Source organism: Gossypium hirsutum, chromosome D04 (assembly GCF_007990345.1).
Source record: "Gossypium hirsutum isolate 1008001.06 chromosome D04, Gossypium_hirsutum_v2.1, whole genome shotgun sequence".
Classification (NCBI taxonomy): Eukaryota; Viridiplantae; Streptophyta; class Magnoliopsida; order Malvales; family Malvaceae; genus Gossypium; species Gossypium hirsutum.
Window position 1 is genome coordinate 16440420 of NC_053440.1, and position 27028 is coordinate 16467447.

The following is a 27028-nucleotide window of genomic DNA, read 5'->3' on the forward strand; positions in this document are numbered from 1 at the left end:
CTCGAGATTGTATTTTGGATTTCTTTTGTCCAAATAACATCGGATGGTTGAGGGTTTCCCACGTCCATGGGTTACATCCCCAGTAATGTGGATCATCCATCGTCAACCCACCTGAATATCTGACACCTGGCGCCTAATAAATAAAAACACCAAAATCCCATCACTTTTCATTTTCAATTATTGAGTCCCACAAATATATTATTAAATTAATGGATAAGGCCACCCTTTCCAATATCCAAGGGTCGGATTTTTGTCCACCGTTAGATCTTTAAACGTTATATCCAAGTGGGCTTTGATTGAGATGAGATTGGTTCCCATCTGTCATGAAGAACACCCCCCCATAATTATCAATTTGTGAACAATAAAGAGACAAACGCCAAAGCAATAAACAACCAATGTGAACATGAATTTATCCAATTTCATCTTATTCTATATGTTGCAGTAAATTTCTGAGTGAGGACTTCATTATTGGTGGGGCCAATTTTGGAGTAAAAATGTGGCCTAGTTTGATTGTAGGTGGGCCAATTTTCATCCATTTGAACACACTAAAGATCTGAGGAGTGATTTGCGTGATCTGCATGCATGGATTATATGGTCAAAAAAAGAAAAACCGAACAAGGGATTATTTAAAAGGATATTTATAAAAAATAAAAATAAAAATTATTTTTAAAAATAGAAAAAATTCAAAAATGTTATATTAAAGACCAAAAATGGTTAAACTTTCTTTAACTAGTGTGTATATCGTGCAACTTCATGTGAAGAAAGATGGGTTTAAAGTAGGACAAAGAAGCTTAAGTGCTTACTATAAAGTTTCAAGAGATATAAAAAGCTTTTGCTTCCTCCTTAATGCTAATCCATTGCCATTCAAAAGCCAACACTTTTGTCTTTGCCTTCTTTGATTGATGGAGGAGGATTCAAACCATTTGGCAAATCCAGAAACACCCCATAGCTTGGAGGCTGAAACTTATGAAGAAGAAGAAGGAAGAGATCCTGAGAGCAATTCTTTGCGTCAGCCACTTCTCAAAAGAAACAGAACCCTTTCTTCCACTCCACTAGCCTTGGTTGGAGCCAAGGTCTCCCATATTGAGAGTTTGGATTATGAGTAATAATCTATATATACACATATATTTCTAAATTCTGAATTTTCTTCTTCTTTGATCATTGTTTCTGATAACATCTACTGAAAGAAAAAAACAAATTGATGCAGGATAAATGAAAATGATCTTTTCAAGCATGATTGGAGAAGAAGATCTAAAGTTCAAGTTTTGCAGTACATTTTCTTGAAATGGTCTTTGGCTTTCCTTGTTGGATTGTTGACAGGATTGATTGCCACCCTTATCAATCTTGCAATTGAGAATATTGCTGGCTATAAGCTTCTTGCTATTGTTGGTTTCATAGAGGAGGGCAGGTAAGGACTTTAATGATCAAAGACTAAACTTCAGTTTTACATCCAAGATGATCTGAATTTGATTTTGATAATGACTAGGTGACTTGATGCAGGTATATATCTGGGTTGATCTTTTTCACTGGGATAAACTTTTTTCTGACCTTGATTGCTGCAGTTCTCTGTGTGTGTTTTGCCCCAACTGCAGCTGGTCCTGGTATCCCTGAAATCAAGGCTTATCTCAATGGAGTTGATACTCCTAACATGTTTGGTGCTACAACATTGCTTGTCAAGGTTGGTTACCTTTTCAGTTAGAAATGCGTGTTTAAAACAATTATGGACGGTAGAGATCGATCAGATCCGGCATTTCAAGAGTTGTTTTCTGTCCTATAGATCAATTGTGGGGTTGCTATTGTGCTTTATGCTTTGCTGCTTTTGTCCGGGATTTAAGGATTGGAGCAGTTTCACTTTAATTTGTTTCTTAATCTGGATCCAGTGAGATACTTTCACTTTAATTTGTTTCTTAATTAGTGTGCTGGTAAATTTGGATCTAGTATGAGATACTTTTACTTTGTTTCTTTATAATTTGGATCTAGTATGAGATAGTTTCACTTTAATTTGTTTCTTAGTGGTGCTGATGAATTTTGTAAAATTGTAGATTGTTGGCAGCATTGGAGCAGTTTCTGCTGGTCTAGATCTGGGGAAAGAAGGGCCTTTAGTGCACATTGGGAGTTGCATCGCTTCATTACTAGCCCAGGGAGGGCCTGATAACTACCGCATCAAGTGGCGTTGGCTTCGCTACTTCAACAATGATCGCGATCGCAGAGATATTATCACCTGTGGTTCTTCCTCGGGTGTTTGTGCAGCTTTCCGTGCCCCTGTGGGAGGTGTCCTATTTGCTCTCGAAGAAGTTGCAACATGGTGGAGGAGTGCCCTTCTCTGGAGAACTTTCTTTAGTACAGCAGTGGTGGTGGTAGTGCTAAGGGCATTCATCGAAATCTGCAATTCTGGGAAATGTGGCCTTTTTGGAACAGGAGGGTTGATCATGTTCGATGTTAGCGATGTTAAAGTCAGCTACCAAGCCATGGATGTAATCCCGATTATCATAATTGGAATCATTGGTGGACTTTTGGGAAGCTTATATAATCATGTTCTTCATAAGGTCCTCAGAGTCTACAATCTCATTAACCAGTAAGATACATAATCCATCTTCCTCTTCAATTATGGTATCACATCAATCCTACAACTACATTGATTTATTTTGAACATATTCTAAAAATTTGATAAATGGTCAATGAGCAATTCAAAATTAATATAATTCGGTTTGATTGCTTGATTAGTAATCAATGTTTTTAATCTGTTGCAGTAAGGGGAAAATGCATAAGCTACTCCTAGCTCTTGGTGTCTCTCTTTTTACCTCAGTGTGCCAATACTGTCTCCCATTTCTAGCCCAATGCAGAGCATGCGATCCATCTTTTCCTGAGACTTGTCCGACAAATGATCGGTCTGGGAACTTCAAGCAGTTCAACTGCCCTGATGGCTACTATAATGATCTAGCCACCCTCCTCCTTACCACTAATGATGATGCTGTTCGAAACATTTTCTCAACCAACACTACAAATGAATTCCATGTTACCTCCATTTTAATCTTTTTTGCACTTTATTGCATCTTAGGACTTATTACTTTTGGCATTGCTGTTCCTTCTGGTCTCTTCCTCCCTATCATTCTGATGGGCTCAGGTTATGGTCGACTTCTCAGTATGGCCATGGGATCATATACAAACTTAGACGAGGGTCTTTTTGCTGTTCTTGGTGCAGCCTCCCTTATGGCTGGCTCAATGAGGATGACTGTGTCACTTTGTGTCATATTCCTTGAACTCACAAACAACCTTCTTTTGCTGCCAATAACTATGATAGTCCTTTTGATTGCCAAAACTGTTGGAGACTGCTTCAACCCCAGTATCTATGAGATTATACTGGAACTTAAAGGCCTTCCTTTCCTGGATGCAAATCCTGAACCCTGGATGAGAAATCTCACAGTTGGCGAGCTTGCTGATGTCAAGCCACCGGTAGTCACTCTTTGTGGGGTGGAAAAGGTTTCACGGATCGTGGACGTATTGAGGAACACTACACATAATGCATTCCCCATCGTAGACCAGGGTGTGCCGGTGCCAGGCATGGTAGCCACCGGTGCAACCGAACTGCATGGACTGATCCTCAGAGCTCACCTTGTTCAAGCCTTGAAGAAAAAATGGTTCCTGCCAGAGAAAAGAAGAACTGAGGAATGGGAAGTGAGGGAGAAATTCAACTGGGTTGAACTTGCTGAAAGGGAACTCAAGATTGAGCAGGTGGCCGTGACCCGTGATGAAATGGAAATGTATGTTGATTTACATCCTCTCACCAACACAACCCCTTTCACTGTGGTGGAAAGCTTGTCAGTGGCTAAAGCCTTGGTGCTGTTCAGGCAAGTCGGACTCCGGCATTTGCTCATCGTGCCAAAGTATCAAGGTGCAGGGGTCAGTTTACTAACCATAAACACTTCTCTTCTTTTTCATGCTTATTCTTCCATTTTTGTACACCTTACTTACAAAGTTGCTTCTGCAGGTGGCTCCTGTAGTTGGGATCTTGACCAGGCAAGACTTGCGGGCTTACAACATTTTGAGTGCCTTTCCTCATCTAGAAAGACCCAAGCTTTCTTAAGGGAAAAATAAAACAAAAGTACAATAGCAGATTTGTTTGAACCACACATATTTTGTTTTTTTGTTTTCATCTTTCTAAGTTCAGTCTTCCACAGTTGCACTCATTTTTTGCAGTTTTTTTTCACCTATGGATAGATCAAAGAGAATAGATTCAACAGCCGTGTACAACCTTGTTAAGTTGCACCAATTCTTTTTCATTAAGTTTCAGTTAAATAATGAAGATATTTTCATTTGATTAAGAACAGAGCAATAAATGATATAGATTGTTTTCTTCTGTTTACATCTTGCTGTACTCTTATGGCAACATGTGATGAAGCCGAGACCAATGCTAACTTGGCGCATCCTTCACAACTACTTCCGTTCTATGAAAGCCATGTTTAACACCTCAATCCCACATTAAAAACTCAAGACACATAGACTTAATCTCACACTTGTGAGACAAAAACCGCAACAACATATTGTAGATTGGTTTCAGGTCTCTACAGTCTGATCTTACCACTTTCTAACTGTATTAAGTCCGAAGAGTTCCGAAAAGTAAATGCACAATCTATGCCCCTTCGTTACTCAAGTTTGTTTCTCCCTTTTCTTCTTTAGGGTCCTTTTGAACACAGCTAAAACAGCAATGGTGCAAGAAAACATCCCAAAATTACCTTCAATGGATAAATCAACAAAAGGTGAAGAAAGGGCTTACTTTACGACAGAAAAATAAGTGTCCATCATGTTCAAATTTATTAAGCAATCAAACACAAACTTTGAAGGAGCAATATCTTTGAGTGTTGAGAAAGAAAGTTAAAGCATGAGCTTTTCAAAGTGCCAAGACCTACTAATCAAGAAGCACAATTAATATTTCACAACCCTTAAGTTACTTAAGATATATAAAAAATACTTTACATAATATATATATGAAATTGATTACAAGGGTCATTTACAAGTTTTCCTTTGATTCTTTTGCATTTTTATCACACAATACCTGTAATGTTATAAACTTCGAGTTGAAAAGAAAATTAATACCTTCAGGTTGACTGAGACGATATACTACTAATAGGCCAGGCAGCTTTTTTTCATTGCCCTGAATCCGAAAATCCCATATTTAAGTAACCATGACACCTAGACTCCGTTAATTCTGACAAAAATTTGAAGTCATCTTGAGCAAATGATCTCTGGGAATCAAGATCCAGGCTTCTTCAATCTAATTGCTGGTAGCAGATGGAAGTTACGGCTTATTGTTTGCAGCTATTGCAGGGCTCATCTTCTTCTTCCTCTCACTAAAACTACTGCATGAAACCAAGCTGGGAAGGCAACACTGTACGGACCTTAATGGCTTCTCTTTAAAGATAGGGTTATCTCCGTTCACAGTCCTTTCACTACTGCAGCAAGAGTTAGCTCCAGAGACATAAGGGGTACCATCTGCGGATTTTGGAGGTAGTATGTCTTGGATAGTTGGTTTGACTATCTTTTCATTGGCAGTGTCCTGGTTGCTTGAGGTATTTGACTCGGAAGTATCGTGGTCATCCCTAATGCTCTCTTGGAATAGTTCAACCAGCTTCTTTTTCTTTCCTGATGGGGATGTTTCAGAAACTGACCCTGGAGATCCATCATCACCGACTTTGTTAACTTGAGATGTCCCCACAGAGAAGCTCTGATGAACTGGGGTATTACTATGAGAAGGAGTAAAATCTGCACAGAAACATACAAACATTTCGAAAAATGATTTGATATTAGAGCAGGAAGGACTATACAGTTGCTCTGGTATATATTCATAAAACATCCAAGGCAACATTATCACAAATGATCACAAACAACCTAACTTATGTCATGAAAGCTTCTCCGTTTATGACCATCATATAAGCTTGCTAGATCAATGAATTCAAATTTTTATTATATTCATACCCCCATTGACACTAACGAAATCATCCTCACAATCTGAATCGAGATACGCTCGGGAATCAAAAAAAGTTTCATCTTTACTACCTGCAAAACAAAAGAACATTTTAGCTCAAGGAATTTAGATTGCTAAAAAGGATGAAGTTGATTTAAGAACTACATCATCACAATGTACAAGGATGTAACCTCTTTGATATTCTACAAATATAACATCACTACCAGCAACCCTATGACTCATAAACAAGTATGAATGGTACCGAGATAGTCCACAAATTGCCTTTCTGGTCTTTCTATATTCATGTTAATGTCAAATTATTTACACCAATGTCCTTAGAAAAACCTTAAAACTCTTTGTTCTTTCATAATATCTAGGTGTGGTCCATGCATCAACAAGCTTTCCATCAGAGGCTGACAAATCTACAACAGGATGTGTACTGCTCTCTATATACAGAAATTAAAAAATGGGCCCCTATAATGTGCACCTTCAAAAATCAGACAAAATCTTAAAATTGCTGACATGTCTTTATGCTATTACTATTCCACATCACAAGGTAAGGTATTGAACAAGGGCGTTTCAATCCATCTGAATAAAGATCCACCCCAAAAGTCTAAGTTAGACCCCAAAAATTCAGAGATTTAAGAATAGTTGGCTTCATTACATCTTATATTAGATTTCTTTTTTTGCAAAAACTACAATACGGAAGAATTTTCTTGCAAGACAAGCTACTTCTCTGTAACAAATCTCATATGAAACGGGAAGGGGGGAAATGGAGTTAACTAGTAAACATGAACTTTTTTTTACTTATAAAGAAATCTCAACTCTAATAAATAAATTTAAGCTAAGATAGACGAACTTGCAGTAAAACAATGGTGAAAATGCTCTGAAATGTCACCACGCCATACTCTATTGTGCTATGAAACAATAACAAGACCCCACAAATATAAGAAAACCAAAAAAAAAAAAAGGAGCCACCATTTTTATATCTCACAATCAACAAAGCTAAAACCAATTTCATTAGGCATATCATTCATGGCACAGATTGAAACATAATCATAAAAATCAATAATTGGGAGCATCATTATTCATCAAGCCAGAAAAAAAAACCCTTTCTTCTATTAAAAATGTAAATAGTCTACTAGACATCAAGATCAACACGTACTCAATTTCAGATCTCACATTATCGAAATAAAACATCATTCCTGAATGAAAAAAAAAAACAACCTTTGTACTCTTTTTTTTGCTCAAAACTTTGTACTCAATTTATGATAAAAATGTACGCCAAGAAATAAAAAAAGATTGCCTTTATCTCATAACGAAGCAAACTAATTCCAAAAACAAGACCAAGAAAACCAAAAAGAAATCAATTACCTAAATCTTTAAAAGTAGAGGAAGATTGAGATTTAAGTGCAAAGTCACCATTGGCAGCAGCAGGTTTCTCTTTAACAGGTGAAGGTGGAATGATAAGGCTATCTGTTTTAGGCTCTAAAGAAAGCCCAAGTTTCATGGCAGACTCTTGAGAGCTCTTATGCACTGAAACACATGAACCCATCTCTTTTTTTTTTCTTCTCCCACTCTCTCTCTCTGTCTCCAACTCTTTAGAACCACAGCATCCCAATTATTTTACCAATGGACTGTGCAACCCAAAAGGCAGAAGCAAAAAGAAAATGGGAGAGAAAGGAAAGAGAGCTCTTTTTCTTTAGCGTTATGTTAAAAAAGAAAGGAAAAATGGCTTCTGGAAGAGAAAGTGCTTAGTCTTGAATCGAAAGGGAAGTTAGCAAAACAATTAGCAAGCAGTGCTGGAAATAGTTTCTTTTTATTACTTTTTGTTCTTATAATAAAATATATTTAAAATAATCAAATTGGACCATAAATCCGACCTGTCCTAGATTAGCAACCTGTCCTAGATTAGCAAGAAAATTCCAAACAGAAAGAAAAAAGAGAGGAAAGCAAATGGAATATGGAAAACCCACTGAGGATGGTTGTGGCTATAGTACCAAAAGATAAGAGTTTTTGAAAATCAAAGCAATAACAAAATTCTAATAAAAAGAAAGAATTATATCTCTTTTGTTTGTATGCCAACACCGAACATCTCCAATTGTCATTGTCTGTCTGTTTGAGCTTTACATTCACTAAAAATATCACACCCTTCGGAATATATTTAATCAATCAAGCTTTTCAATCATGAATCATGGAGAAAATATTTATTAGAGATTTATGATCGGCCAAGCCATGTGGCTGCCTGGCGTGATCGTTTTTTTTTTCTTTCAAGCTTTGAACTTTCGAGATCAAACCATGTGAAATTCATATGAATGATTCACTATAATTTGATTAGTGGTTTAAACAAATCCCACTTTCAAGTCACAATATGTGTTTGCTTTCTTAGGCCCAAGACTGCAAATCCACTTTCCTTCTATCCAAACAAAACTTAAAACTTGGGCTCCAAACAATAAGAAAAAGCCTAAAACTTGGACCCTATTTGATGAACAAGAAAGAAAATGGGACTTTGGAGCTCACTGGCTTCACATGGATATCATGGTAAAAGCATTTAGCTTCGCTTTTCATGGATTCTTAAGATATGAAAAAGAGTTTCTAAATTCTAATCTCCTTTTCAGCTCTGGACCTTTTTTTCTGCAGGATGGGTATGTTTCATTGCTTTGGTAAAGCTCTCTCCTTTACTTTTTTGGTACATAGTCTTCACTTTTTTGCTTTAGTTATTATTGTGATTATATCTGCTAATTGGGGTAAGTAAAGTTCAAACTTTGTAATATTCCACGACCTTTATGTTATTATTGTGATTATATCTGCTATTTGGGGTAAGTAAAGGTCAAACCTTGTAATATTCCACAACCTTTTTGCATTGGTTCTTCTTGAAGAGTACCATTCCTTAGGAACACCATGTTCATGCATTAGAGCAATGAACACATGCTAAAGCCTTTGTGGATTTGTTTTGCAGGTGAGATGGTGGGTTAGGGCCTTCAATAAAATGATTTGAGATTATTGGTGATAATGACCTTTCTGAAGTGGTCTATGTATGTACAAACCGGCCTGCAAAGATAATTGAATGATATTATGGAGACATGGTTTATTGGTTGAGCTAATCAGAAATAGTGATTTAAATCTACCAATTGTTGTTAAGACTGATGAAGAAAACCCAAATTAATTTCAGAGTCGTTGAGCTGAAACCTGTTATCTACACACACTGTTTCATCTTTGGATCAAATTGTTCCATCCAGGTGCTTTCAAACGAAAACGAGATGTCCATTTACGTGCACGCACGTGAGAGGCATACATTTATCCTCGACAAGAAACGATTCTTAAATGTGTTTGCTATGCCATGCTCCAAACCTAAGTCCCATATTTTTTTGTTGTTAAATTATGCATAGCTTCACGTGTATTCACGTGCACATTAGGTTCTGTAAACCTAGTTTTATGGATGTTTGAAACTTTCAATGCAATTTCAATTCTGGGTTTAAAATGAAAAAGCAGTAAACCCCAAAGTTAAAAGTTCTCCTAAAATGCAATAACTTCACTTGTTGAAGTGAAGAAGTGGCCTTCCAGGCAAGAAAATGGAAGGGGAAAAAATGGGAAAATGAAAATTTTGTTGATTTACTCCTTTTGTTCATTGAAGTTGAGAGAGCCAAAAGTATAGTAAGGGTTCCATTGACAACCTGGAGTTGCAATGATGATTGATTGATTCATGGGTGGGTACGTGGAGCTTGTCAACGTAGGAACTTCATGCCAAATTTGACCTATGATTCGCTAGCCTTCCTATCATGCCTCAGCTTTTCGTTTCAACTTTCATGGACATATATATCTTCAGCGGATTGATGTCATCCTCTTTATGTTTCAAAATTTCAATCATTTCCCCTCATCCAACTTGCTTCACATACTACCATTGCTTTTTCTCCATCTTAAATGCATTTATTATTGTGTAACAAATTCTATTGACATTTATAAGAATATCAGCCTTTTTCTGATTGTGATATAAGGGGAATTTTATTTTATTATTTATATTTTCCTAAAATAGGCGTTTTTCAAGATTATTTTTATAATTTTTTTTAGCATTACACAACTTCAACATCTACCGATTTCGAGGTACATATCAATAATTTTTGAAGGAAACTCGACACTCATAAGTATTGTGAAATTTAGTATTTATTCAAAGATTCCTTACAGAATCTAATTTCCATCATTTAGGACATGATAAAATAATTATACTTTGACATTGACTCTATTGGGTGTTTAGGTCATGATCAATTTTTTAGATTTGTTAACGTTAGAGTTTGTGTGACCCGAATCTCATCACTTGTTGAAGAAATAAATGTAGTGGCAAAATAAGGGGATCTATGCAGGTTCAATATGCAAAGTGTCAAGTCTGTTAGTACTCCATTAGCAGCCCACTTTAGACTTTTATCGACTTTGTCTCCGCAATCAGATGATGAGATTGACTACATGTCACGTGTTCCATATTCTAGTGCAGTGGGATCTCTCATGTATGTTATGGTTTGCTCACGTCCAGACTTATCATATGCAGTTAGTGCAGTTAGTAGATACATGGCGAATCTTGCTAAAAAACATTGGAAAGCAGTTCAGTGAATTTTCAGATACTTACGATGTACTACTGATGTTTGTTTATAGTTTGTAAGAACTAAAGATGGAGTCATTAGGTGTGTTGATTCTGATTTTGCCGGATACCTTGATAAAAGAAGATCACTCATAGGGTATGTTGATAAGTGCTAAAAGTAACATGTTTTAATCTCATTCTTAATGCATTTTTAGATTATTATTCGATGTTAATGGTGAATTTTATGCTCCTAATATTTTAAATTCATGTTTTTATACTTAGGAGAGCATTTGGGAGCAAAAAGAGTGAAAAACGAGCAAAAATTAAAAAATCAGAGCAAAGTACAATAGCCACACGGGCTAACCCCTTCCACATGGCTTGGCCACATGAGTTGCCACACGACCATGTAGCAGGCCATGCCGATTTTGCGAAATTACACTCCAAACAGTGAAAAACGTGATTTTTAGATTTTTCGGGCTTTCTAAGACGTATATATGACAAAATAAGAAGATAGGAGAAAACTGTCATAGAATATTTAAGAAAACAACTCGAAAAATATCATTGAAGCAGATTCTGAAGCAGATTTTTGTCAAAATTGAAGACTCCCCGTTGATTTCTTAGAAAGCCATTATGAGTTTCTTTATTTCTTTCGGTTATACTTTGTCTTGAATGTTTTTATTTTCAAGCATGAACTAATTTTCTAAATACCTAGTGAGATGAACCTTATGATGGATTCTGTCTTTTGATTTTTATTTTACGCAATAAATACTTAGATCTTGTTCTCAATTATGTGTGCTTAATTCTTGATTTGATATTTCTAGACTATTGATTCATATTTGATGTGCTTAAATCAGAGGAGGAATAGACCATGTTTAAGAGTAGATCTAGCGTAATTGAGTAGAGTTGCATGCAATCCTAGAAATAGGACGACATAAATCTACCGAATTAGAGTCAAATCTAATAGGAGAACCCATAGATTGAGTTAATGCGATAATAGGGGTTTTAACTAGAAAGAAATTTCAATTAATCAACCTATAGTCAGTTACTCTTACTCTCGAAAGATATATTAGCATAATTTAGGGATTTTTACGAATCAAGATGCTAAGTAAAAAAATTACGTAATTTAGATTGATAGTAACAAATGAAATCTAGGTGAATTCTTTCCTAGGTATTGTTTCGCTTCTTAGTTATTACTTGGTTATTTTTGTGTTTTGTTTTTTGCCGTGTTCATTAGTTAATTAGTTTAGTTAATTTTAGTTTTTAATTGTTCGCTCAAATTTATCGGTTAAATAATAGAAAGATAGTTATTACTAGTACTTTTAGTCTTCGTAGGAATGATATCTATGCTCACTGTAGCCATACTATTAATTGATAGGTGCACTTGCCTTAGTCAAAATTTTAGTTAGTTTCGCGACACATCATATGTGTTTACTATTGGGGGTTGCGTAATCAGTTGGAAAGCCACTTTGTAGACTATAGTTGCTTTATCTACTACTAAAGTTAAGTACAGGGCGATTATTGAGGCTTGTAAATAAGCTATTTGGTTAAAGAGATTCTTTGGTGAACTCAGTAAAGACCTTCAGATCAATAAAATGTTTTGTGATAGCTAGAGTGTCATCTTCTTTACGAAGGATCAATTTTTTCATGAAAGAACAAAGTACATTGATGTTCGGTATCATTTTGTGCTTGATATTATTGCTCGTGGTGATATTGTTGTGAGCAAAGTTAGTACTCATGATAATCTTGCAGATATGATGACTAAGTCACTTCCTATAACCAAGTTTAAGCATTACTTGGACTTGGTTGGTGTTCATTATTAAAGAATACCCCTTTAGGGGTTTTGTGGAAAAGGTGGAGAACTTGTTTATTGAGAATTCGTGTTAAAGTGGAGATTGTTAGAGTTTGTGTGACTCAAATTGTAACAGCCCAATTTCGACTCTAATCGGACATAGTGGTTTCGGGACCACAAGTCCGAGACAAAAAAATATTTTAATATTATTTTGTGTGTTTATTTTGTGTGCATTTGATTGTGTGAAATTTTTGTGTTTTAATTTTGTTGTTTGAGTGTCCGATTAAATAAAAGGATTAAATCGCGTAAAATAAAAATTTAATGGTTAAATATGAAAGTGTCTATTTGTTGTTGTCTTTATAATTTGGAGGATTTAAGAAGCAATTAGCCCACCATTAGGTGAGTGGATGGCAATGGTCAAGAATGACCTTATAATATGTGTTATACATTATATTTTAACAAAGGTTAATTAAGTAAATTAATTATTATGGTTAATATATGTTAAATATAACAAATTTAAAACATGTTCTTTATCTTTTTCTACCGAAACCAAGAGAGAAAATAAGGGTTTAAAGCTTTGGAAAATTCGGCACTTACAAAGCTTGATTAAGGTATGAATATTGTTCGGTTTTTGATAATTTTTATGTTTTTGAGATCGTTGCTTCGAATACTATCCGACCCATGCTTGAATTTTTGATTTTGATGAATATTTTGAGCTATGCCAATTATGAATAATTGTGTTTTGTGATGTTTGATAATGAATAATGAAAGATATGTTTTAGATTAATATGTTTTGTATTGGAATTTTTGGTGAAATTGAGTAAATAGGATGAAATTGCAAAATAATATTTTTAGAGACTAAAATGTGAAATAAATGAAATGAGTGGACTTGTATGAAGACAAGGAACATTCAGCCCTAGCTTAGTGTGGGCAAATTTTGTGTATTTTGTGTTTTGTGCAAAAAGGACTAAATTGCAAAAAGTGTAAAATGTTAGGGGCAAAATAGTAATTTTCCCATTTATGTATTTTTGGACTTAATTGAATATTTTGATGAATAAAAAGGTTAAATTTGATTATGTTTAGATCAAGAAACAAAGAGAGCGGATTTAGATCGGGGAAAAACGAAAGTAACCGAATAGTCGATCGTGTCCGTTGATATCCGAGGTAAGTCTATTAGCAATTTGATGTTATTAAATCAGCATATATGTATGTATATCTATTGTATTTTGATGAGTTGAAATCGAAAGTATATAGATTGAATTTGGTTAAAGTATGAATGATATTTATATATATATATGTATACATAAGGTCCGAATATATATAAGTATATACCTGAATAAGTCTTGAATATATTTAAAGGTATGAAAGTTATGTATGTATATGTAATTTCGAATATGTATATGTATATATATGCATATCTATTGTTTATTTGGTGAGCTATAATTAAAAGTATATGGATCGAAATTAGTTGATGTATGAATGTTATATATATATGCATAAATGAAGTTCGAACATGTATATATATGTATATGATCTTAAATTTAGTTAAAGGTAAGAATGTTATATATATAAGATTCGAAAATGTATATATATATGTATAAGATTTTGAATTTAATTAAAGGTATGGACGATATATTTATATATATAAGGTTTAAATATATATATATGTATATATAGGTATAAGTTTTTGAATAGAATTAAAAGTATAAATTCTATATATATATACGTAGGTGTGAGGTTTGAATATATAGTTATGTGTATATATATATGTATTTGAATTGAATGTAAAGTATGGACTTTACATATGCATGTGTGTGGTTCGAATAAATATATATACATATACAAATACTTGAGTTGGATTAAAAGTATAATTTGTAAATGCTTGTATGATTCGAACAGGGATTACAAATTCCTTTTTGAGATAAAGTTGAGGTTGTGAATTATACATAAATGTTATGAACATGTGTTGCTATTAAGAAATATACGAGGAAATCATCTTTGTATCTGTGAAATTGAAATTTTCAGGCTAAGCGCCTAGCAGGCTTAATGCCGGTGAATTTTTCAGACTATAAGTCTAGCAGGCTAAGTGCCGGTGATCGAAATCAGGTTATAAACCTAGCAGGCTACGTGCCGGTGATATGAATCAGGCTATAAGCCTAGCAGGCTAAGTGCCGGTGAATATGTTAAATTATGTGATTATATGCATTAGATAGATTTATAAATATAACTGATTTTGGGTTATATATAATGAATAAGTATATGAATATTTATTTATATGTATTCGATGAGCTTATAAATGTTTCAATCTATGAGTTTAGTGAATAGGCATATATATATTGGTTGATATGAAAATTTTTGAATATACTTGTACGAAATCGACACATGTGGATTAGGAGTATAAATGTGCATATGATTCATGTAGTTTATAAGTGGAAACATAAGTTTTTGACATATGTTTTTGAAAGATCATAAACAAGCATTCAATGAAATGCAAATGATAAGTATATTTGGAATATATATATGCAATTAATGATTATGTATGTAACTTGATTTTTAGGCATATAATGATTATACATATGATCGTTTATATGTATTTTGGTTATGCTATAAACTTACTAAGCTATAAAAGCTTACTTTGAATGTTTTTGTTCATTTGTTTTATAGATTTTGGAGACGCGTTACGAGCTCGGGGATCATCAGCATAGTCTATCACACTATCGACTTCTTTTGGTATTTTATTAACAGTTTGAACTCGATCTTATGGCATGTATAGGTTTGAGTATGATTTTGGTTAGATTTGGATTGTATATATATAAATAGCCATGCGAAGATGGTTTAATTTCCATGTTTGTGATCAGTTTGGTTTTAAAAAAAAATGGTTGTGTTTGTTCAGTAATGCCTTGTAACCCTAATTCGGCGACGGATACGGGTTAAGGGTGTTACACGAATCCCATCACTTGTTGAAGAAATAAATACAATGGCAAAATAAGGGGATCTGTGGGGGTGAGAGGCTAAGGGTTGTACAAGTAGAATCCATATAAAACTACACTTCTTATATTGATTAGAACATGATTTTTTCAATCCTTAAATAGATGTAGTTAAAACTCCTCTTCTATCATTCGTTTTTCAACATTCCTCTTGTATCATTCCTCTGCCTATGGTTTTTTTCCAAAGGGGTTTCCACGTAAAATTTGTGTATTCTTATTTTTTTTCTTATTTTTGCAATCATTCTATTGCCATTATCGACATTTATTATAACAGTTAAGGATCTTATACTTCAATTAATACGAATTCGATCTTAGTTACATTGACCTCAACATCATGGATGTTGAGGTTTGGCTTCATATTTGTGTGTTTAATTTCTCTTAAACCCTACAATTACTTCTTCTTCCCCTATTATCCTGTCCTCTACACATTCAAACCTAAACCTCTTTATCTACTCTAAAACTCTTTTAATCACTCTTTAATATGACTCGATTTATCATGCAAATATTTTTTTCCCAATGTTATGTTATTAGTATTCTTGAATACATTATTTATTATGTTATTGATAGTGTTAAATTTGTTGATTAGTTGCATGTTTAGTTGTGACCTAAGGAACAAGTAAACATAAAACAAATGAACAAGAGCAATCATTTATATAGTTCAATTCAACAACCAACATTTGCAGGTCATACCCAGTGAGAAATTGATTATAACTTTCATATTACAAGCTATGATTTAAACTTAATTGATATCCTAATCATTGCAACCTCACTCTTGTACAATTACAATGGAAACTCTCACCAATTAAATCTTTCACCGCGAAAGCTTAGTATAAACCAACAGAACATTTTATGAACATAAGTAAATGCATTCAAGAACAAGTTCCTCTCAGTGAACTAGATATGTACTCTCTTCAATGTATATATTCCAAGGTTGAGCAAGACTTCAATATAAAAAATTAAATTTAATCCTCAATAAGTAAATTTCAATCTATTTTGATCTGTCTAAATCTTACCAAATCAAGTATCCTTGGATAAAAAGTATTGAAATACATGTATACAAAGTTAGAACCAATTTTTTTATGATCACATATTGTCTTAAATATGAAAACATCATATCTTTTTGGATATTCGAAATATACTAGTTTTCTTTACAAAAATATCCTAATTAGGCAAACTAGTGGATGACCAACTGATACTAACAATTCATTGCATTCAGGTTCAAGTGCGGTATATCACATTCGTTGCATTTTTCTATGAATCCACTTTTTTATTTCCTTCAATGTGACATCATTCTTAATAATCAAGTTGATAAGATCTATCAATTGAAATATGAGTCCATCTCAATCATCAAAATTTGATCTACTATAATAAACTAAGTTGATAAATTAGTTACTCATCTTATCAATTGAAGTTGTAAAATATTAAAATATTAATACTAGAAATAATATTAACAAATTCAATAATCTTTAATAACATATAATCCAACAAAAAAAACACTAATTTACTACCATGGTAAGAAAAATAATTGTTAGCATCAGTTGGTCATCCACTAGTTTGTCAAATTAGGATAATTTTGTAAAGAAAACTAGCATATTTTGAATATCCAAAAAGATATGATGTTTTCATATTTAAGATAATATGTGATCATAATCATAGACTTTATTAGTCTTTTTAGTAACTATAATTAAAACTATGGTCATCACCTAAATGAGTCAAATAGCTTCATATTATTATTTTCTTAGTGACGAGATAATTTGTTTATGGTTTCTAAATATATTTCAAATTTCGTTATATCTCAAAAAAATTTATAGAACCATGAAATTATAAATCATATGCAAATCATATATGTATATATTAAAAAATGTTCACCATTATAAATATGCACAATATGATCTCGATTTCAAATGTATGATTATAACGTTCATATTCTTACTAAAAGATTTTATACCAGAATAGTGATATTATCATTTAAGCCAATGCTTTCTATTATTCTATTTGACTAGAAAAATTAACCATGCATATTATATATGACTTATTTTATTTCTAGTCAAAATCACTTCTAGTTCAACATTTAATTATCATAAAACTAATATAACACGTGACTAAAAACTCACAATCCTATTCAACCTTTTAATATATATTAAAATGTTATCATATGTACACCTTATTTAGCTTATGGTGTTTTAAACCGGTCAAGATGATTTATATTGTATGATTGTCTATAAACTTTAATTTAAATGTAACATTTAGCAATGAATACATTTAAAATAATATCTCGTAACAACATCCAAATGTTAGTTAATAATATAATAATTTGAATAAATAAATTATTCCATATATATCTCAAATCATGAGAAAGAAAATACTAATGAAAATTTTCACTCACGATTTGGATGAATTAATTAATTCAACTCCAACCAAACCTCTATTTATATATGTACCAATAAGTACATAATTGTCTTTTTAAAAAGTCATAACTTTTCATGTTTGGAAGTTTAGCGATTATTAGAATTTGAAATCGCCAAATAAACATATGTTTTAACTTAAGACACCAACCGAAACATCATTTCCTTCCATTGATTCAAAGTTCCGTTAATAAATTTAAGCAAATCTATGAGAATTAAAAAAAAAACTCGTCGATTTAACACATAGTGACATGACATCGAAAGCATGGCACTATGAGGATGGCTATAAACAATGAGGTAGTATTGAGAAATTAACGAAGATTTCAAGGCATGTGATAATGTCACGTTCTTTAAGTTTTTATTTGCTTCAACCTATATTTTGTAACTTGATAATCGTACAAAATATATCTTTGATAGAATTCTTTTGTGAAAGAATGAGTAATTGAGTTCAATGAAACAAATTACATCAACAACAGGTAACTACTAATACTATAAAATAATATATAATATATCATCATCCCAAGATAAAAAGTGCTAGATACCGAAAAAGGGAAGAACATAAATATTTTAAAGTGGTAATTAAAAAAATGAAAATAGTAATAAATATATTAAAAATTTTATTCAAGCTTGGTTTTAAAATGTATGGGTGACAAGATGTATTTAAAATAAAAAGAAATTATAGGATTAAGGTAGTTAGAGATAAATAAATGATAAATAATTTTGAAAAAAAAGCCTACAATAAAATAATAAAATTTTCTGATAAGTCCTTCCTCATATTATTATTAATAAGTCGAGTCATTGAAATTCATCTCTAATCTGGTTATTGCATATGGAAAATTTTCACCGAGTTGTCTAATCTCATTAAGTCGGTTCCCACATAGGCAGCTGATTATCGGAAAGGCAATTCACATGTTTTGTCTAGAAAATCTTGATGAAAGTAAGGAAACTTTTGCTCATTCATCATATCATAATTTTACATGACGGAAAACGTTAGAAATTGCGGGGGCCTCCCCCTCGCTTTTGTCAATTCATTGCTATGGTAGGCCATGTATGTCAATGCATGCATGTATTTGTGGATATGCTTTTATCTACCTTCATTATTTCCCAGTTTCTCCTCCTCTTCCTGCTTCCTTTACCCCATTGATCAGGCAGCTTTCTTCATTGCAAAAACCTATGTCTATTCTGTTCTGCAAATAACAAATATGCAATCAACATAGTTAATTTAAATCAACCAATAAAGCTGACAACTTATTGTACTAATTCCAGGACCATGTTTGCATTCCAGTTCTGGTCCGTGAATCATAAGCAACTTTTTTTCCCCAACTTCAGGACCATATGTACAAAATGTTTGCATATCCATGATCTAATGGGGCATTCATGTCATAGGAAAATGAATATCTATATATATATAGATAAAGATAAGGAACAAATTAAGTGTCCTGTCAATGCACATGTAAGAATATTTTGCAGCATATAAAAAGCAGGTTTGAGAGGCCCCAGAAGTTCTCAAAAAGTAGCTGAGAGTGGTGGCTGCAATTAGTTCCCCGGCAACTGAAACCTTTGAGATACATAGCCACCCCCTAGGTGGTTAACCAACAGCTGGAACCATATAAATATATATACACGCAATATCTTCGCCATCCCCAAGAATCCTGTCCTTGAAAAAGCTTTGAGGAAAAAAACAAAAAAGCTCTTATTTTAACCCCCCCCCTTTTGTTTTTTTTTTTTATGCATGGATCCAAAATATTCACTCTCTCGAAGTGAGCTCTTCTTTTGATTGGCCTGTTATGTTGGAGCTGGTATGGCATCTGTAATGAGTAAAATATACTTGAGAGCTTTGGTCTTATTAATATGGTTACTTATCTCTCCACTTGGACAGAACTTGCTTAGCTGTAACGTTACATCTCCAGATGCTTTGGGTTACCGTTGTGGTATAAATGGATCAGAGGATCAATGCGGCACGTTCGCGGTGCTTCGAGCTACTTCATACTACTCATCTCTTTCCAATCTGAGCTTTTATTTAGGCTTCAACAGGGTTGCAATTGCTGAAGCTAATGGCTTCTCTGCACAAACTGAGTTTCTACCAAGAGATCAGCCTTTGCTGTTGCCAATTGATTGTAAATGCAACAATGGTTTTTTCCATGCTGATTTAACAAAAGCTACAATCAAAGGGGAGAGCTTCTATGGTATTGCTGAATCACTGCAAGGCTTGACAACCTGCAAAGCAATCCAAGACAAGAATCCCGGGGTCTCACCATGGGGTCTTGGTGACAAAGTCCGGTTAGTGGTACCACTAAGATGCGCATGTCCGTCGCCGTCTGAAGTCGCTTTGAAAGCAAGGCTCTTACTTTCTTACCCTGTAAGTCCAGGTGATACAATTTCTAACTTGGCTGCTGCCTTCAATACAACCTCAGAAGCTATAATATCTGCAAATAACAGATCTTTAGAGACCTTTGAACCTGAAAGTTTAGCTACTCTTACATCTCTTTTGATTCCACTTAATGGTGAGCCCCTTCCGCATTTTCCAGAAACCAGCATTCCTATAATTAACCCGCAGAAGAAAAAACCAAGGATGTGGGAAGCGGGAGTTTATATTGCTGTAAGTGGTGTTGTAATTGGGACTATCATTGCTGTTGCAGCAACCTTCTTGGTGATCCGATTGAAGAGGAAAAAGAAGAAGCAAAACTTAAGCAAGGATGATGATTTGGAACTGCAGCAGCTTAGCTTAAGTGTGCCGACTGCAAGCGAGAAGAAAGTCTCGTTTGCAGGATCTCAGGATGCCGGAGACGGTCGGCTGATAGACAGTGTTACACCTCGTAAGGCGCTGCTGGAGTTATATACCATAGAGGAGCTCAGGAAAGCTACCGAGGATTTCAATCCGAGTACTCATATAGAGGGAAGTGTGTATCATGGTCATCTCAATGGGAAAAACATGGCAATAAGGCGCACTAGAACAGAAAATATTTCAAAGGTTGAGACTAGATTCTTTACTGATGCAACTCATCACCACCCAAACATAATTAGATTACTCGGAACATGTGTGACTGAGGGCTCCCATCCATTTTTGGTCTTTGAATATGCAAAAAATGGTTCCTTGAAGGATTGGTTACATGGTGGATTGGCAATGAAAAATCAGTTCATAGCCTCATGTTACTGCTTCTTGACATGGAAGCAAAGGCTGAAGATCAGTTTCGATATAGCCGTGGCATTACAGTATATGCATCAAGTTATGAATCCAAGCTATGTTCATAGAGATATCAAGAGCCGAAACATATTCCTGGATGAAGATTTGAATGCAAAGATTGGGAACTTTGGTATGGCAAGGTGTGTTGAAGATGATACAAAATATCCTGATCTTTCAACAAACCCTTCCAGTTGGAGCTTGGGTTATCTAGCTCCTGAGTATCTTCACCAAGGTGTGATCTCCCCAGGCATTGACATATTTGCTTATGGGATAGTTTTGCTCGAAATCTTATCGGGACAAACCCCGATAAGCCGACCGGATAAGAAAGGAGGCGGGAACGTTTGGCTTTCGGAGAAAATCAAGGTCATATTACAATCAGAAAGTGCAGATGAGTTAAGGGCATGGATGGACAGTGCATTAGGGGAGAATTACTCATTTGATACGGCAGTCACATTGGCAAACCTTGCAAGAGCTTGCACTGAAGAAGACCCTTGTTTGAGACCAAGTGCTGGAGAGATCGTTGACAGGTTATCAAGATTGGTGGAAGAATCAACAGAAGGAGAACACACATTGATCTTCGAAAGCTCTTCCAAACCTCTGGTAAACACATCATCCACAACATCCAATCTGTGAATAATATATAATATAATCTGTTAAAAAGGATCCAAAATAGCTATTGTTTTCGAGTCCAGGCTTCATAGCCTCTTGTCCTCTTGATAAGGGTATTGAGATCCATGTAAATAACTACATATATGTAATTAAAAGAAAACTGAGATTGAACAAATAAGGCAGGTTTCAACTTTGTAGTTTTTATTTAATTTCTCTGCATTTCCTGATATATAATAAATCATTCAAGTAGTCAACATTTTAGAAAAAGCTTGGAAGATTACATATAATTTACTATAAACTATGAAGCCAAATGGTGGGGAATTCTTCACTGAAGCTTGTGCTGCTTTGACTCCTTCAGTCAAAGTTAAGCTAAACTATTGAAATTGGCAGAAATTGTAGAATAAAAAAGGTTGCCACTTTCTAGGTGATGCTTGGCAGTTGGTAGTGGTATGCTTCACATTCATTGGATCACAATTTGCAAGAAAAAAATATTGGTAACTGATCTATCTAAGATATTCAATATATATATTTAAGATTGGAATATTCTTTTTTCACTCCAAAACCATTTTGAAGCTTTTGGTGGTTGAATCACTTTTCTATGAATTTGGGGCCAATATTTAAAAGCTTTTTTATGGGTGGGGAGGGACCAAATGCCACAGTATGAAAATTCTTGTAGGGCAAAGTCTCGGGGTCTTCTCCTGTCACATCATGTAGAAATGCGCGAATCTGCAGTTTTTTCCCCTATTTTCTCTTATCGTAAACTGCAGTTTGCAATATTATTATTTTATTTTATTTTTTTTAAAAAATAGGCTTTAATTGAAAATAAAATAAAATAAAAATGCACTTGTTGTTTTTCAAGAAAAATAAGTTGTAAAAAATAAAAATACACTCACAGTAATAATTATTACTTTATAAGAAAATTAAAATTTTAATTATTTTTGTGTTTATGACCCAACTTATTTAGAGGTTTAAAATAGATGAACACTTGAGCTGAAGTTTTTAATGCACTTATTGCATTATTTTATTTTTTAGGGGATTTTAATCTAATTTTAAGGAGAAATTTTTGAAGTGTCATTCTTAAGAGTTTATACACCCTCTCAATAGGCTTGGTATTAGATTCGAAGTGTCCGTGCTTGATTTTATTTCCTCATAAGTCGAAATTGCCTCAACAAAAAGGCTAGATAAAGTGGTATTCAAGTTACCTATTCAACTCCCATATGTATTAAGAAAAGGGATCAAACACTCCTCTCCGTGAACTTACTCGTAACCTCTCAAAATTTTTATGTGCTAAAAAATACCTAATGGATGTTCCTTACTCGTAACCTCTCAAAATTTTTATGTGCTAAAAAATACCTAATGGATGTTCCGATTACTTTGTTGAACATATCATATTATTGACATTTAATATAAAAAATCTTAATATCGTTATGAGAAATAAAAATATTTTTAAGAAATCTCAACAAGGAACAAGGAAAGAGAAGAAGAAAGATATGTATATATATACATCCAAGCATCTTGACTTCAAATTCATCGTTAAGATTATATATGTAAATATGACAAGATCATAACATCATGACTCTAAATTCATCAAAATTGAGGACTCCATCGCCATTAAGATCAAACTGAGCAATCATGGATTTACATTCCTCTAAAGTTCTAGACTCACCCAATCTACTAAGCATCCTCTTCAAACTCTTTGGCGTAATACACCCACAACCTTCCGTCTCATACATCTTGAAAGCCTCTTTCAAATCATTCACTTTCTCTTCCTCTCCTACTTCTTCCACTAACCTAATGAAGTCCTCCAACCCCAACAATCCATCCCCGTCCGTATCCAACACCTCCACCGCCACCTCCGCCTCTTCCCGCGACAGCTCCCCTCCTATAGCCTTCACGCACTGTTGAAGCTCCGCTGGGGATATCTTCCCATCTTTATTCTCATCGAAGTGATTAAATACCCTCTCGTATTCTTGGTGTTTGTCCATTCCAATAATGGGAATCAAGCTCTAAACAAAATGGAGCATCAAGATGAAGGTTCACATGACATATAAAGCTAGCTTAAACCCCAAAATGTTATATAGTTGGGTTGCAACACAAGCCTAAAATGGGGAATAGGAAAGTGAGGGCAACGTGTGTGTATGTAAATTATACGAAAGGGATGAGCGAAGTGGGCGCCTGGCGTGAGCTGACCACCTTGTAACTTGTCTTTAGGGGCTAAAGAAGACTTTGACCTTTCAACTTCATGCATGGGGATGTTTGAAGGAAAAAGGAAGTGTTAAAGCTGGAATCAAAGAAAGAAAAAAAGGAGCGCATTCAGACTAATGGATTGGTAGAGGGAGGGGTTTTTACGGCCAACCATCAAATCAGAACTCCCACAACCCTAATAAATTATTGAAGACTAGTGGTAAATAACCCAGAAAAGGGGCAGAAAGGTTTGACTTTATCAAATTTCCCACCAAGATAGGAAATTAATGGGAGCCTTCATCCATTTCGTCATTATAAATCTGGTAATAAAATTACTTGACCTTCTTTCTTCTTCATGTTTTACACTATAGACCTCAGAATTAACATTAAAAATCATATTCACTCTCTTTATTTGGTAAGAGTATTAATATTATAAGAGTTAAGTTTTTTGTTTTAATAACTAATATTATTACTTTTGATTATTCTCTCCTTAAATCATTAAAGGAATGTTCACCTAAATAATATTATATAATTTAGTCTTTATTCAAACAAATTCAGGAAATTCATTGTGTGGTTGGGCAAAATCGTATCAGTTGGAAAATCCAAACTATGTCAAATATTCCCATAAACCAGACATCCCCCTTCTTCCAATACCAGCCCCGTTGAATTTCGGTTACCAGTCGCTGCTGGCATCCCCGGTAACAAGTTTTGGCCCGAAGAGAGTCATCGGAGGATCAAACAACAATGTTATTTCTAGACATGTTGCAATACCAAACAGAGAAATAGAAGAGTTTTCCAGAAGAACCCAGCGGCTTAGACCCGGTAGCGAAGCCATTGTTTCTAGAGATAAAAATCTAGTTTAGAGATGGACTCCATGGGAAATCCGAGAAATTGGATTGGTTTTGCTGGACCAACAATGGCGGAAGGTTTGAGATGAAGAGAGCCAAATAGAAGGAGAAGAAGAGGTGTTCCAAAAAAATAAAAACTTAAAAAGTCACTCATTCTAATATTTTTTTTATAATTTTTAAAATTCTAAGGATTTTTAAAAAAAAATTGAATTATGCTGAAATGGTTAAATGTGGTCACATTTTTTTATTATTGCAATCACAGTTTTTGAGGGTTTTTTTTTTAATGAAAGGATTTAAATTCTAAATTAGACTAATTATGCATTACTCTTCTTGTTCCTACACTGCTGGAATCATATTGAAGATGTTGTCCTAATGTTTAAAGAGGCTCTCGAATTATTCATAGCCCAAGCTATTGCCGCTATCTCGTCCGTTGCCTAATTTCTTTCGCGAAAGACATGTGTCACCCTAACATCCCATTCCTTCCCAAGTAAGTGCCAAATCGATCGTAACACCGCCTTATTAGCTGCCAGATTTCCTTTATGCCTCAACAGTCAAACAACCTCCATGTTATTCGTCTCTAAAATCTCCTTCCTCATACCCATGTCCATTTCTCATTTTAACCCATCATAAGCTCCCCACAGCTCGGCATCTAGGATCGGCCATGGCCCAAAGCTTCTTGAGAAACTGATCAGCCAACGTCCATCAACATCTTGAATAATTCCCTGGGCGATGCCACCCCTTCCTCATTCCGCAACGCCCCGACTGTATTTACCTTACACCATACTTCCATCGGTTTCTCCCAGCTTACCAACCAACTATACTTTTGGTCACTGGCACTTTGCTGTCGCCCCACGAGACCAACTGCTCTTCGCATGTCAATACATATCATGTTGCTTTTCTCTAAAATTCCTTTTGTTTCAATAAAGCTAGGGTCAAGGACAAGCTTATTTCAACAAATTCAATAAGTTTCGACATATAAATCCAAACAGCAGGTCCCAGTCGACAGCATCCACTTTCGCAAAGTAAGCTGGATCTCGTATATTCAATAGCGCCCATTCTTTACTATTCATTGACAAAAACTCTCTGAAGAGTCTGAATTAAAGTGAACCATACCGATTTCGCAACAAAACACTGGCGCAGTAAATGGTCTATATCTGTTGGATTTTTCAGCAAGAAAAGAAAAGAAAACGAATGAAGCAAGAGAAGAGAAAAACTAAAAAATGGAAACTCAGCAAAGATAGTAACTGAAAAATATGAATAATTTTCATTCAAATTTTGAATATATGAGAGTTACACAAGAAATTGGACAGTTACCTACTAGTTAACTGCTCCCACTTAAAACATATACAAAAAATAGCTTAACTTGTATACAAAAGAAAGCTAGCATACTAGCCATTACATCAATACAAATCAATCAAAACATACTACTAACTTTGCTATCAAAATACAAAAGAACTAGACAAAGTTAAATAGGAACAAATCACTCAAAACAAGTTGCTGCATTCGGATTAGCTTCATTTCTTCACTTCAGAACAGTGTTGCTGCTTGACATTGCTGAATTTGCTGTTGCTGGTATTTTGTTGCAATGCAGGCCAAAGCTCAACACTCCTCCTTGGACTGTATGCAACAAACACCAATCTTTCCTTTCAAGACTTCAAACCTGTTAGCTCCTAATGGCTTGGTCAAAATATCAGCCAATTGAGTTTCTGAGCTGCAATGAACAAGGCTGACCTCCCTCGATTGCTCAGCTTCTCGAACAAAATGAAATTTAATTTTAAAATGCTTAGTCTTACCATGGAAGACTGGATTTTTGGCTACGGCTACAGCTGATTGATTATCAACTTTGATTTCAGTAAGCTGAGCTTGCTCTTCATTCAAATCACATAAAATCTTTCTAAGCCAAATGGCTTGATTAACTGATGCTGCAATTGAGATGTATTCTGCCTCTGCTGTAGATTGAGCAACATTTTGTTGCTTATTTAAACTCCAGCTAAAAACACTCAAGCCTAGAGTAAAGAAGTAACCTGATGTGCACCTCATGTCATCAACAGCATAGATAATGTCTGGTCTTGTTGCTGTCAAATAAAGTAAGCTACCAATTAAGCTTCTATAAGCCTTTTCATCCACTCGATCATACTCACTGGTGCTTGACAGCTTTTCTCCCAATGCAACAGGTGTGGCAACCGATTTGCAATTTGACATGCAAAATTTCTCTAACACTTTTGATGCAAATGTCTGCTGACTTATGAAGATACCATCACTTTCTTGATTTACTTCCATGCCAAGAAAGTAGGCCATTAGGCCAAGATCAGTCATTTTAAAAACCTCTTGCATCTATTTCTTAAAGTCCACAATAAGCTCATTTTTGAAGCCAATAACCAGCAAATCATCAACATATAAAGATACAATTAACAAAGTTTCCTTTTCAGCCTTCTTTACATAAAAGAGTAGGCTCACTGACACTTTTTGTGAACCCGAGCCTTGCTAAAT

At 34.5% G+C, this 27028-nt stretch overlaps 4 protein-coding genes across 4 annotated transcripts; 2 read left to right on the plus strand and 2 right to left on the minus strand.

Moving 5' to 3' along the window:
• The first annotated feature begins 732 nt into the window (after positions 1-732).
• On the plus strand, positions 733-4363 carry LOC107899713 (chloride channel protein CLC-b). The gene is made up of 6 exons (XM_016825492.2): positions 733-1102; positions 1208-1408; positions 1501-1678; positions 2043-2575; positions 2751-3900; positions 3989-4363. Exons 1-6 carry the CDS (start codon positions 903-905, stop codon positions 4082-4084), a joined length of 2358 nt encoding a protein of 785 aa, XP_016680981.1. The 5' UTR covers positions 733-902; the 3' UTR covers positions 4085-4363.
• A 594-nt stretch (positions 4364-4957) lies between these two features.
• On the minus strand, positions 4958-8279 carry LOC107899714 (uncharacterized protein At3g27210). The gene is made up of 3 exons (XM_016825493.2): positions 7337-8279; positions 5974-6054; positions 4958-5760 (listed from the first exon to the last, which is right to left on the minus strand). Exons 1-3 carry the CDS (start codon positions 7515-7517, stop codon positions 5297-5299), a joined length of 726 nt encoding a protein of 241 aa, XP_016680982.1. The 5' UTR covers positions 7518-8279; the 3' UTR covers positions 4958-5296.
• Positions 8280-19147: 10868 nt separating this feature from the next.
• On the plus strand, positions 19148-21710 carry LOC107899712 (protein LYK2). The gene has a single exon (XM_016825491.2). It carries the CDS (start codon positions 19515-19517, stop codon positions 21528-21530), a length of 2016 nt encoding a protein of 671 aa, XP_016680980.1. The 5' UTR covers positions 19148-19514; the 3' UTR covers positions 21531-21710.
• Positions 21711-23021: 1311 nt separating this feature from the next.
• On the minus strand, positions 23022-23857 carry LOC107898471 (calcium-binding protein CML38). The gene has a single exon (XM_016823934.2). It carries the CDS (start codon positions 23489-23491, stop codon positions 23069-23071), a length of 423 nt encoding a protein of 140 aa, XP_016679423.1. The 5' UTR covers positions 23492-23857; the 3' UTR covers positions 23022-23068.
• Positions 23858-27028: the final 3171 nt, after the last annotated feature.

Excerpts from the sequence above, each read along its gene's own strand:
- LOC107899713 (XM_016825492.2), top strand. The coding sequence starts at position 903 with ATGGAGGAGGATTCAAACCATTTGGCAAATCCAGAAACACCCCATAGC. Across the intron at positions 1,103-1,207 it reads ATTGAGAGTTTGGATTATGA|GATAAATGAAAATGATCTTT; the intron begins GTAATAATCTAT and ends AAATTGATGCAG. Across the intron at positions 2,576-2,750 it reads GTCTACAATCTCATTAACCA|TAAGGGGAAAATGCATAAGC; the intron begins GTAAGATACATA and ends AATCTGTTGCAG.
- LOC107899714 (XM_016825493.2), bottom strand. The coding sequence starts at position 7,517 with ATGGGTTCATGTGTTTCAGTGCATAAGAGCTCTCAAGAGTCTGCCATG. Across the intron at positions 6,055-7,336 it reads CTCTACTTTTAAAGATTTAG|GTAGTAAAGATGAAACTTTT; the intron begins GTAATTGATTTC and ends TTTGTTTTGCAG. Across the intron at positions 5,761-5,973 it reads TTTCGTTAGTGTCAATGGGG|ATTTTACTCCTTCTCATAGT; the intron begins GTATGAATATAA and ends GTTTCTGTGCAG.
- LOC107899712 (XM_016825491.2), top strand. The coding sequence starts at position 19,515 with ATGGCATCTGTAATGAGTAAAATATACTTGAGAGCTTTGGTCTTATTA.
- LOC107898471 (XM_016823934.2), bottom strand. The coding sequence starts at position 23,491 with ATGGACAAACACCAAGAATACGAGAGGGTATTTAATCACTTCGATGAG.